The sequence below is a fragment of the Glandiceps talaboti genome, chromosome 11, assembly GCF_964340395.1.
Source record: "Glandiceps talaboti chromosome 11, keGlaTala1.1, whole genome shotgun sequence".
NCBI classification, from domain to species: Eukaryota; Metazoa; Hemichordata; class Enteropneusta; family Spengelidae; genus Glandiceps; species Glandiceps talaboti.
Window position 1 is genome coordinate 11944145 of NC_135559.1, and position 12664 is coordinate 11956808.

Here is a 12664-nt window from a genome sequence, read left to right on the forward strand (position 1 = left end):
TAATTAACGGGGCACAAGCTGAGTTTATCCTTGGGTTGGAGGTGTAAGTTTTGGTGCCTATTCAAAAAACAGTATTCTAATTACGGAAGCATACTTAACCATCACTTGCAATTGACTGAACTCAAACCTGGTATTAAGATATATGTATAGCTTATAAATAATCCCACAACATAATTCTTTACATGTATGAAAAAATGATGCTGAAATCCCCACTGTACAATCAAATGCTCTAACAAGACCAGAAGACAATTGTAATGTCCTAGAGGGTATACGTGATCCACATGGTCCATTACACTAGTGGAGTTTTAATAATGTAAACATTTTCACTTGAGTAAAATAAAAAGCTGATGTATACACTCAGCTTGTGCTACTTTAACCCTTTCAGGACTAGAAACTTTCCCGCCAAAATTTTTGAACAAAAATTCTTGTTTCTCTGTAATTTTTGGAAAAAGATCTACTTTATTTTAGACCAGAATTCAAGAAATATTACTTCCCAGTGAAGTAATATTCTTAAATTTTAGAAAATGTTCTTACAATCAAGTTTCTATTTATTCCAATGTCGTCTCTAGGAGTGAAAGGGTTAACTTACTACTCTGGACACCAAATTTTCATTTTAAAGATATACAGAAACTAAAACTCTTGTTGTACAAAGGTAGACAGAGACCAAAACTACATGTACTGTTGTTCAGTATGGTAGATTTTAATACACAAATGGATGATAGCGGAGTCTTTGTTGTGCAGATATTATCATCCTGTAATCAAGATAACATACACACTGGAAGTCCCCCAAATGTACACAGGAAGATCATGGACATCATCAGAAACAACATCCCACTACAAGTTAAATCAACATCCATTCAGTCGCAACAATAACAACAATAGTTTTAGTTTGTGTATGTCTCAGTTTGCTGAAAGCTCACTTCCCACTCAGGACTGTTAAGTGGGTAGACATGATCAAATTGCCAGTGTTTACTGTTCATTTTAAAATAGTTTCATTGAGACATGTGCGTGAAAATGAAATCTTTTAAGTTACAGATATTTACTTAATAAATGGCCTTCATAAAAATCCATATAGTACATTTCAGTCTTTGAGATATATCTGCATGTATACACATAGTCATGTTGTAACAAAGTCCAGGTGACTCAATATAAAAATATGTACCGATTGAACAGAGTAAACACTCATACCCTCCTCTGAGAGTCTGATACACATACACAGGACCACTACTTATTGCAATTTTAGGAAATTACACCTAATTTAGCTGCTTAAAACAAATTTTACTTCATTTTTTTTTTCATTTTCTAATTTCATGTCAATAGTAGCCCTTATTAAAAATACAAAATTCATACATGTATGTGACCCTTCATGATGGGCAGATGATGAAATCCTGACAAGTAATAGTGGTTCAAAAATTACAATTTCCAACTTAGTACTTTAATGTACCCATATCTACATGTAAGACAAGGTTATCAATAAAAATACAACACACACTAATTTATTTTTCATTTGAATAGATAAATTTCACTAATATACAAAACAATTTCATTCATATCAATCATAATCAAGTAGATCTATATCTGATAAAATTTCAAACAGAATATGATACGGTTACAATATTGGATAATAATTGATGTCAGTTGAATTAATATAATTAATCATCCTTCACATTTTGACCTCTAACTGCTTTTCAACACCTGTATTCAAAGTAAAATACTAACCAATGAAGTATCAGCTGTTGACCGTTGGTATCGCTTCCATCGACACCCGTACAGTCCAGTAATGCACGACAAACAAATCTGTTGCTCGTACCGTTGACGAGCTTCAAGCCTGAGATGTGACACCATCTTAGTATTCTAAGTACTGAATCACCTGCTGTCCTTATGTGTCTTTGTAGAGTATGTTTTTTATAGCATCTTCTTCACATGGTTCTTTGTATGTTGCACAATAGACGCTATAGAATTGACCTTACAATCTAGATAAAACAGACAAACGTTAATGACGTACATGTCGTAGACATAATACTACAATACAGAAACGTGTCTGAGTCATGAATAGATGTCCAATTACTATTTTCATATTTCATGCCATCATAATACTGACATACATAATTAATATATATCTAGTAATACTATTGATGAGTTTATGCATTATGCATTTTCATTCTAATCATTGACAATATATAATACATCATTTTTTATTTTACATTATATTCATTTAGGAAAATGTCCATACAACTCTGGAATCAGACTAGCATGTATTTAACGTAAGCTAAACAAACAAACAAACAAACAAATACATAAACAAACGAACGACGAACAAGCAAACACATAAATATTAGTACATGAAATGGCTTTTCGGATCATCATTTTTAACAAATTAATGTCAGTTGTGACCTAATTTACAATCATATTAAACTATGTGCGTGTAATCATAAACCGAAACCAGTCTATTCAGTCAGTTCACTGTTAACTTAGAATCAGCCGGCTGTGAAAATTCTAAATCAAATACAGGAAGTATTTTCGAAGAGAGTGAAGACTGTCTGAAAGTAAAACGATTTTATCGCAAACCTTCGATTCATGGAATCATCTGTATTAAAATACACCTGGTAGTATTGATCATGAAGACACTGCTAAAGATAACACCTTCGGCAAAAATTAAGTAGCAAAATACGGTTCTTCGTTTGAGCCCTGGGGAATGTTTTCAACTTTCAAGACTCGGTTTCAATGTATCGTTGTGTGCATTGCGTGGAAGATACAAATAGATGTAAAATTATAACAAACTGTTCTCCTAGTGCCACATGTAAGCCTGTAGATAATTCATAAGTCAGGAGAAATACCATGATATTCACAAATACGACACGTTTGACATGTTACCTGCCTGTAGTAGTGATTGATATTCCGGTCGATGTTATTACGCCATGTTCGTGCAGTATCTGATTCAACTCAACGTCACTTGCAACCTTGAATCTAATTGGCTCATTGTAAAACATGCCATCAGCCAATACTTTCGTAAATATCCGTATATTTACGATTTAAAAAAATGGAAAGATAGGCACGTTTGTGTTAATAATATTATTTGTGTACGCTTACAAAATAACATTGTCGAAAAATATCTTTTTTAAGAGAATTATGGGAATTAATTTTAATTCACTTCGATTTGTGAGAGCCAATAAAAATACGTTTGTTAGAAGGCAGATTTATGGGGCCGGGGACGCAAGCGCAGTAGGAGAGGTCAGCATGGCGGAAGACAAGACAGTGAACTGCAGGTTTTATATGTATTTTCCATCTTCGAAGCCACAAAATGCTACGGATTTCCGTGCTATTCCTGCAAGAACATACGCCTACCATGGAGAAACTGTACACTTCCTCTTGATTTCTGAATATCAAGGGAATGATCATAATGTGAAATGTTTACAAACGTGGCGAGATCGTATGTTGACGCTATGCACGTCTGCAAACGCAAGTTGCGTGGAAGCTGACGACAACGTGAATGAGGTAACCGGTGCAAATCAACAATATGTCCCGAGGAATGAAAATGAAAATGGTTTTAAGATTTGTGAAACGCTATCGTTGTACAGCAGAGGAAACGAAATGCGGGACAGAGAGGTGAGAACACGGTTTTGTTTTGATTCTACCGCTGTTTACATCTTTATTTGCTGGGCATTGTCATTGTAATTTGTATTGTCTGCCGTGTTTTGTCTAAAGTTACAATGGGATTGTAACAATGGATGTTTAATGTCTTTGTTTCGCCTTATTGTTAGAACAGTTAAACATAGCGAACACTGTAATCTTGTTATCTACTTTGAAACTTTGAATGAATGAAAATGAAATAAAGAACGAAAAAAAGCTCAGTTCGTTTCCTTTTACTTTACAATAACATTGGGTTTTGAGTTTGCACATTTTGATATTTAGACCACTCGACCTTATTATATTAACAACTATGAACAAATTATAAAGTAATATATATTTTTCCTTCATTTTTTACCCAATTTGAACAAGTTTTAGTATCTTGAACTGAAATAAAATAATCAAATACTACCTTCCCCAGCTGGAGTACACAATTGTTCTTGCAGATTTCAAGAAATTTATTGCATCAAAACAAGTTCTAAAGTAACGCATAAATATAATTAACAAAGTTTAATTCTACATCTGACATATACTGGTGGTGATGAAAAGAGTAAACGGTATACATATACATATCTGATCTTATGTTACTTTATAAAATAAAAAGGCATAAACCTGAGGAAGTTATGAGACAAGAGTGTCAGCCTGAAGGGAATAGAGGCACAGAGCACTTTTGTAAAACATTTTGAGCCTCCCTTTGTGAGATAGAGTTGACGGAAATGTAATCCCAAAGAAATGTATAGGAAAAAAAATTAAAATGTCAAAATTGAAAATTTAAGCTTAAGCATGTGAAGCAATTTTTCCCAAGAGTAGCACTAATTGTTTTCATCGTATTACTGATTTTTTGTAAAAGATTGTAAATCCAAGTTATTTATTTGTAGTACTGACCTCTGGTATTCATGTTTGTGATTTTTTTCTTTCCATAATAGTTAAGTTTTATGTATACATTACGTTAATCCATCTGATAAAGTTCACATGTCACATCACTCAGTACCGTTGTCTTACCAAATGATACAAACTCACAAATACACTCATTTTTTTAATGAAAGAAAGACAAGGGAACCCCACCAACTTCAAAGAACAAATATAGCTTCTCCTCGCCTATAGTCCCTGACTGCTGCCACAAACCATGATGTCATGCTTTGCACAACCCATTGAAATGACTAAACAAGGACATATGATTTTATGAACATGGGTTTACATTGGCTTCAGATGTCTGCTGAACTAACCGCATCTAGTAATAGGCACCATATTTTATATTTCTCTACAAGATTTTTATTAGCCCTTCAAACCTCATTCCTTTGACCCTATTAAATGTATAAATACCATATTGCCTGTATTGAAACTACCATCCTTACAAAGTTATGAGTCAGAGAGCAGACACCCAACAGACATACATACCAATGGACAGTGTAGATAGCTTAGTTGGCAAGGGGTAATGAATTTTTGGCTGACTCATCTATTTACTCTTTGGTACTTCAGCATTTTACAATGCTTTTGCTAAGAAGGGCCATGAAGTAGGTAACATCAACCAGGTTTCCCATGTCATTTTACCAGGGTTTCCAAACAAAATTACCATAGACTCTATGAAGAAACACTGCCATTTTTACCCCTTGCTCCCTTTCTATAGTGTTACCGGGGTTCCCCAACCTTGGCAAGAACACTGACTTTATACCAAAGAGTAAATAGATTACTCATTCTGATGTGTATTTTTCTGTTGAATAATATTGGTTGGTGTTCCTCTGTGGTCACAGTCAACTAAGCAGTGTCGTAATACATTAGTTGCTTTATCTCTGGTTGTCATTAGTGAAAGTAAACTTTAAATTGATAGAAGTTTTGCTAACTTGTAAGTTGGAGTAACTGCGTAACATTAAATTTGGATGTAAAATAAAAGTTTTACTTTGTCAAGTATGAAATGGTTGTGAGTGTATTTTATTTTATTTAATATAGTCGGTGTGTATTTTTGATGTTGTCTTCTTCAATTGTTTTGGCTTGTCTTTAAAATAAAATCTTTAAAAAAATATAATAATTGTGAAATCTGATCAATGAAAAGGATTAATTTTCTGTATTTTATGTCTATTTTGGTTACCCAATATACAAACCAGTGTGCCCACTAATGATAGTCAAATTTTGTTGTTGTGAATCAAAATGATAAAAACTGGCATTTCTTGTGAGTCCACCACATAGTAAGAGAGAGGGGAACACCACATTTTGGTGTGTTACTAGAAATTGTGTGTGTCAGTGAGTGGCTTGTCAAATTTGCTTAGCCGGCACACTGATACAAACAAAGGAGAACGCCAGGGGTAGAGCACAGTAGACATGAAAATAAAAAAAATCAAGTTTTCTTGTTCAGATTTTAATCAGATTAACTAGAATTTAGTTTGATAAACAACTGCTTGGGGTTTTATTACAATTCTAAAATTGTATAATGATTGATTTCAACCCCTCTCCCCCCCCCCCCATCAAGTTCTTGCTGAACATCTACACATGTACATAAACGCAATCACTTGCCCATTTTCATCTTTGCGATATTACATGTACATGTACGTAATCAAAGTCTTTGTCAGAGTTTAAAAATGCATAGTCTGTAAGTACTAAGATAACTGTGATACCATGCTATCACATACCATATAAAGTCTTAAATGAGAAGCCTGATTAGTAGTAGAGTGATACAACTAAAAATACACGCAGACACAGAGACAAGAAAATCTGATAAAACTCAAAAGCAGTCTCTGACGTGTCAGATATATTAATGGAATCTGGTCAAGTGAATGGGTAATTTTGATATGTGTTTTACCAAGAGAAGAAAGAATTACTCAATAAGCGAGTGTTCAAAACTGGTATGTGTTTTACTACCAACTTACCTGTGACAATTTTTAATACAAAAAATCGCAGCCAAAAGGTATGTTTTATTGTTGCTTATTGTTATGTTAATGTAGTTCCTGGTGTACACCACATCTATAACACATAGTGTACACTGTAAGATGACATACGGAACATTAGGTATTAGGTCATTCCATGAGCGCTTTATACAGGTCAGTGTAGGTCACATAACATAACATCACCAGAAGTGCTGAAGGTTACTGACAAAGCCAATATTCATATTTTGCAGTAACTCCTATAGAGAAACATCCTCTCTCCTAAAGAATATACAGTGGATGACAAAATTGATATTTGTACATCTAAGACATTTTGTAGTTTACTATAATATAATACTGTGATTTTAACACCAAAATTTTTCAAAGTTCACAGTTCTGCAATCTTTATACTTAAAACATATGTATTGATTTGGGGGGCATTTAATCCCTCTGATTCAAATGAAAGTTTTATTACCAGATTTTGTTTACAGTGGGAAATGTATGCTCACTTTAGAGTAATCCCTTGTCGAGTATTCCAATTTCCATCAATACCAGTTTGCCGGCCACCTTTAAGTTTAAAAGAATTTGTTTCAGTACCTCTCTTACTATAAATTTATGCTATCCTTGACAATTGCAGAATCAAGTGTCAAATAATATGGAAGATATACTTCAATTGAGTCTAGACGAAATATTTAGACAAGGTTAACATTTCCTGCTTGTGATAAAAAAAACCTTTACGTATACAATTGTATATATCATGAAACTAAGCTGGTAAATCTCTTTGGATCAATATAGAAGACAATGTAACAGCATTTTCTTTCTTTTTCAAGTTTTTTAAAAAACTTAAAAAAATTTTTTTTTTTTTAGTTTCTTATTTATTTATTTATTTATTTATTTATTTTTTTTGGGGGGGGGGGTAAGGTGTTCATGACGTTAAACTTTTTTTGAGGGGGAGAGGGTGTTCATGGTGTTCTGCAAACTGGTACTGATACTGCGACAAAATGCTGGGGAAGTGACTCTGAGTGGTACAAGCTAGACTACTTCATTGAAAATTCTTGAGAAGTGTTACTAATTTAGTCATGCTTATTTCCAAGGCCAAGCTTGCCATATTTGTATGGACTTAAAAGGCCTTGTCTTTTGACCTGTAATTTAATTAATATACAAGTGTTGTCCATATTCATAGCAATTGTACTGCATTTACTACCAGCACAAAACTACCTTGCTGATTACAATTTATTTATATCTGTACATGTATGTATCATATATTAGATTCCATACATGGATGGTATAAACACTTATTGCCTGGCTATACGGACACTACAGATGCATATTACCCAGAGGACTGTTATATAGAAACTACCCCCCCCCCCAAAAAAAAACAACAACAACAACAACCAAACAAACAAAAACAAAACAAAACAAAAACAAACAAACAAACAAACAAACAAACAAAAACCAAGCCAAACAAACAAACAAACAGCTTAAATCTGAAATAGTTGCTACATACATGACACAGCAGGAGGGGTAATATGACATCTACTATAGCCCCCCCCCCCCCCCCCCCCCCCCCCTCCCATCCACATACATGTAACTGCAGGAGGGGTATTATGACATACATGGCACAGCAGGAGGGGTAATATGACATCTACTATAGTCTATACTATCTACTATAATACTATAGTCCCCCCCCCCCCCCCCCCCCCCATAAGGCCAGGCAATAAGTATTTTATAGCACATCACATTCTTAGGCACATGTACTTTCCATAGTTGAAGCAAATCCTGGATAAAATTTCCATGTTACAGGTACATGAATATTAGCGTAGGGAAAATAGAGTGTGACCAGTTCCCTTATATGCGAAATTGAGGTCACTATGGGGCAATCATCCATATCATGTGATGTGATCTAAGTGGGTCACTGAAGACTATCAAAAAGGATGTGTTATAAAGATCAATAAAAGCATCAAAAGGTTCAGTACATGCAAAGTTCAAACTGAGCACTTTGATTTACACATGGAGAAGTTTCAAGGTGAATTTTGCTAATCAAAGTAATTCGGACACTAGGATGTATGTTAGACACTGACTTCTTGACTGGCACATTTATAACTAACTTATAAGATGTCCATACATCCAAGCCTACAATATAAATTTGTAAATTTGTCTTGAGATCAATGATTTAGCCTGGCCAGTATAAATCTGTCAGCCAGCAAAGTGAAGAACAAACTGTTTTGCAATGGGTTGACTGCCTTCACAGGTGACTCAGAGCAAGAAATTCCATTTTCATTCACTCTATCAAGAAGATCACTTTTGACTCTATGTATGTAAAGCAAGGTAGCATTTACCTCATTCTTATGAATGGATCAAATTTGGCCATTAATATAATTAGGCTAAACGAACCCTTCTTTAGAGTTTATTTTATGTTCTTTAGAAAGATGTTCAGTAGAAGTTAAACATTGTCCTAAACCACAACAGACTCTTTCTTTGTGGCACCATCCAAGACACACTGTCAATGAGAGGCGATGTGTCACAGAAGAAAAATATGGTCTGACTCTGGTTTGCAAATATGTTGTGAAAAATGAAAAACAAATGTGAACAAATGTGCATGTCATGACTTTGTCACATTTATACATGACAATTTACACAAAAAAAAATAACTCTACAAATAAGGTTTAAGATATGTATTTTTCAAAAATAAACAAAAATAAATAGAGTAAATAGACTATCTCGTGGCTATTGTCATGCTGGCTATTGTCATACTGGCTATTGTCATACCTATTGCCATACTGGTTATTAAGTTTGTCTAATTAGTTTTTGAAATTAAAACTTCTTGCTACATTGATATGAATCAACAGTCATTAAGATTTTGTTAATAAAAGATACATTAATAGCCACTTAATTGTGTCAATATGTGAACAAGGAGAGTAGCAAGAAACAATTAAAAAGTACAAACACCCATTTAGTAACTTGTTTGTTTTCCCTGTTGAAAAGTTCTCTTTTCTTTGTATTATGTTATTGCCTTTAGTCATAATATATTATTTTAAATTCAAAATGCACTTAATATCTGTTTACTGTGTGATATCACATGTATTATTAGTGTACCACAAATGATGATTGCTTCAGTAAGGCTGTAGTGACCTAACAGGTCATTTAGTGAAAGTTAAGGGTTAGTGAACCAGCTCTCTGCTGTTTAGTTGAGTTGTTGTGGCTGCTGTTTGTTGTGGAGTCACGATACATGTACCAGTAAACTGAAGGTTCGTAACAGTGGTGAACTGAATTAATCTTTGACACACAGTCGTCGCAGATAATATAGGACGTCATTCGGTGCTCGTTAAAATTGTGATTTCTGTCTTCAATCATCATGTGAGTAGACATCTAGATTCTGATATTCTACAAAGACAAATATATTGCTGTAGATGAATACATGATAGATGTGGCTGTAATGATATTGTGGAAAGATAGACATATACTGATGGAGTTCGGTACAGCTGTGTTGTTTTCCCGTAAACAGCCTACCTCCCACGTTGAAATTGTATACTCGAGATATATTTGTCCTACAGGTACTGAAATAGGCCAGAAGGCAGGGCTATAGTGATCAACTTGAGATCAGAAGTAGTAACTGTAAATGTAAAAAATGTGTGATACTTGAATTTAGTATATAGCTTTCAATAGTACTGAAGTTTGATATATTTTCTCTGATTGAATATTTACATCTGTAGAAAACTTATTAAATCCTCTTTGTACCAGGAGGGTATTTGTACTCTAAACTGGTATTTGTAAACTAAAGATCTAAAAGTTGGGAAACACAAGATTACAATTTTGTACACATGCTTATTTGAAGCTTGTTCAATGATAGTAAGTAAGTCATCCACAGCCACATACTTGTTTTCCTCATCAACTTCTTCAAGATGTATGCCATTAACTGTACAAAGATATCTTGAAAACTCTACTTGCATAAAGTGGGGTCAAGTCGTGAAATTTTAGGAGGTAGGATCCTGGAAGGGAGTGATGTGGTAAAGCAGATTTTAAATTTGTTGTTGGCATTTCAATCTTGTTTCATTTTCACTTTTGTTTATTGGCAATCTCCAGGTACTGTATAAGTGTATTGATGAGAAATTTGAGACATGTACAACAGACACACACACACACACACACACACACACACACACACACACACACACACACACACACACACACACACACATACACAAACACACACACACACACAAACATGCACAGACACACAAACACGCACAAACACACAACACAAACATGTACAAACACGCACGCACACACACACGTGCACACATACACACGCACACACAGACACACACACACACAAACACACTAGAACACATGCACAAACACACAGACACACAGACACATGCACAAACACACGCACAAACACACACATACACACACACGCACAAACACACACACACACACATACACACACACACGCACAAACACACACACACACACACACACACGCACAAACACACACACACACACACGCACAAACACACACACACACACACACACACACACACACACACACACACACACACACACACACACACACACTGTATCATGGCTTAAGAGTTTTGGTAAAAGCCATGCAGTTACTATCATGATTAAAGCAATTCAAAACTTACACTAAACACTGAAATGTGCAGAACATTTTCACAATCTACTTTCTTTACATGTTTTACCATTGGGAAATGAAATGAAATGAAGATATAGTATCCCGACTCTCAAACTGAGACAGAATGATGTATGAGATTACTTTGTGAATAGTGCATGAGGAATTGAATAATATCTTGTGAACAATACATATTAATATTATGCAAGAGTAGAATCTCAAGAGAATTAAAAAAAAATACTAGATAAGATAATTTATTTTAGGAGTACTGAAATGGATATGTGGAATGAATATAAAATATGATTTAATTTCTTGGTTTTTAATAACTCACTGGTAGATGATTTAAGTAAAACTATACATGTAGCTCTTTGTCAACTTTTGTAGAGTTTATAATGAAACTGAAAATGCATGTATTCATTCCAAAATACATTGTATTAATTTGTTCTAATTCCTCAACAATTCTAAAGTAAAATAATTTGCAATAAACAAATACAAAAAATGGCTGTAAATATGTGATATTTGATTATTTATACTTGAAATACAATTTGATAGTGACAGTCTAGCAAAAAACTTCAATTCGTCTTGGCATAGTATTTGGTAATTAGCATACTATACATTTTGTAAAAAGCATTTGGAAATCTTGCATGTACACTTAATATTCAACTGATACAATGTCAATTAAAGATAATTCCAACCAAACTTCTTGAAAAAAAAAGGTGCAAAGCTAGTTGACGATTCAAGCTGTTTATTGTACCCATTTACGTCTGATAAATCAGCAATGTACTCTAATAAATTTATTAACAGTACATCTTTGTAAGTTGTAGAGTTGAGCCATAACTCTCAAGATACATGTACGGTTGACCTAAGAGCTATACAATATTGATGATGTATAGTAAATTGTTTGTCTTGTTCATTTTCTAGCTGACCAAACCAATCACAGCAGAGGAAAATAAAGTGATCTTCCCAATATCTGTGTCCTTAGATAAACTACCTATGAGAACCACCAAGGCAAAGATAACTGTTTCAATATGGTCACCGGAATATACTGATAAAGCTCTTCAAACCCACGGATACCTCAATTTGTTTGTGGAAACAGACCCAATGCAGATTCTTCAAGCCAGCAGCTCCGCAATCAAGTGCAATGGTAAGTAGAATATGTGTGTGTGTCTGTCTGTCTGTCGGTCTGTCTCAGTCTCTCTCTGTCTTTCTCTGTCTGTCTCTCTCTGTGTGTCTCTGTCTGTCTGTCTGTCTGTCTGTCTGTCTGTCTGTCTGTCTGTCTGTCTCTCTCTCTCTCTCTCTCTCTCTCTCTCTCTCTCTCTCTCTTTACTCTCTTTATCTCTACTCTCTCTCTCTGACTCTATGCCTGTGGGTGTCTGTTCAACAGAGTTCTCAGCATATGTTGAAACATTTCTTGCCTAGATGGGGTTCGTATAGTCTTGCTGCTAGACGTTCGGGCTTTCCTTCGATACTATATGTGAACCAAGTTCGCAGTGAGGGCCTTCTAGCAAATGTCATTTTCAGACCGAACATTCCATTGAGATTACGT

General features: G+C 34.6%; 2 protein-coding genes across 2 annotated transcripts in view; one reads left to right on the forward strand and one right to left on the reverse strand.

The window, feature by feature from the left end:
* LOC144442519 (glycerophosphodiester phosphodiesterase domain-containing protein 5-like) overlaps nucleotides 1-12664 on the reverse strand; it is a 42670-nt gene that overhangs the window by 21342 nt on the left and 8664 nt on the right. Inside the window, exon 2 of the mRNA XM_078131886.1 lies at nucleotides 1716-1973. Within this exon, the coding sequence (XP_077988012.1) occupies nucleotides 1716-1845 (130 nt within the window). The 5' untranslated portion in view covers nucleotides 1846-1973. The remainder of the gene's footprint in view (nucleotides 1-1715; nucleotides 1974-12664) is intronic.
* LOC144442029 (trafficking protein particle complex subunit 14-like) overlaps nucleotides 3238-12664 on the forward strand; it is a 28681-nt gene continuing 19254 nt past the window's right edge. Inside the window, exons 1-2 of the mRNA XM_078131300.1 lie at nucleotides 3238-3606; nucleotides 12040-12262. Coding sequence (XP_077987426.1) covers nucleotides 3238-3606; nucleotides 12040-12262 — 592 coding nt within the window. The remainder of the gene's footprint in view (nucleotides 3607-12039; nucleotides 12263-12664) is intronic.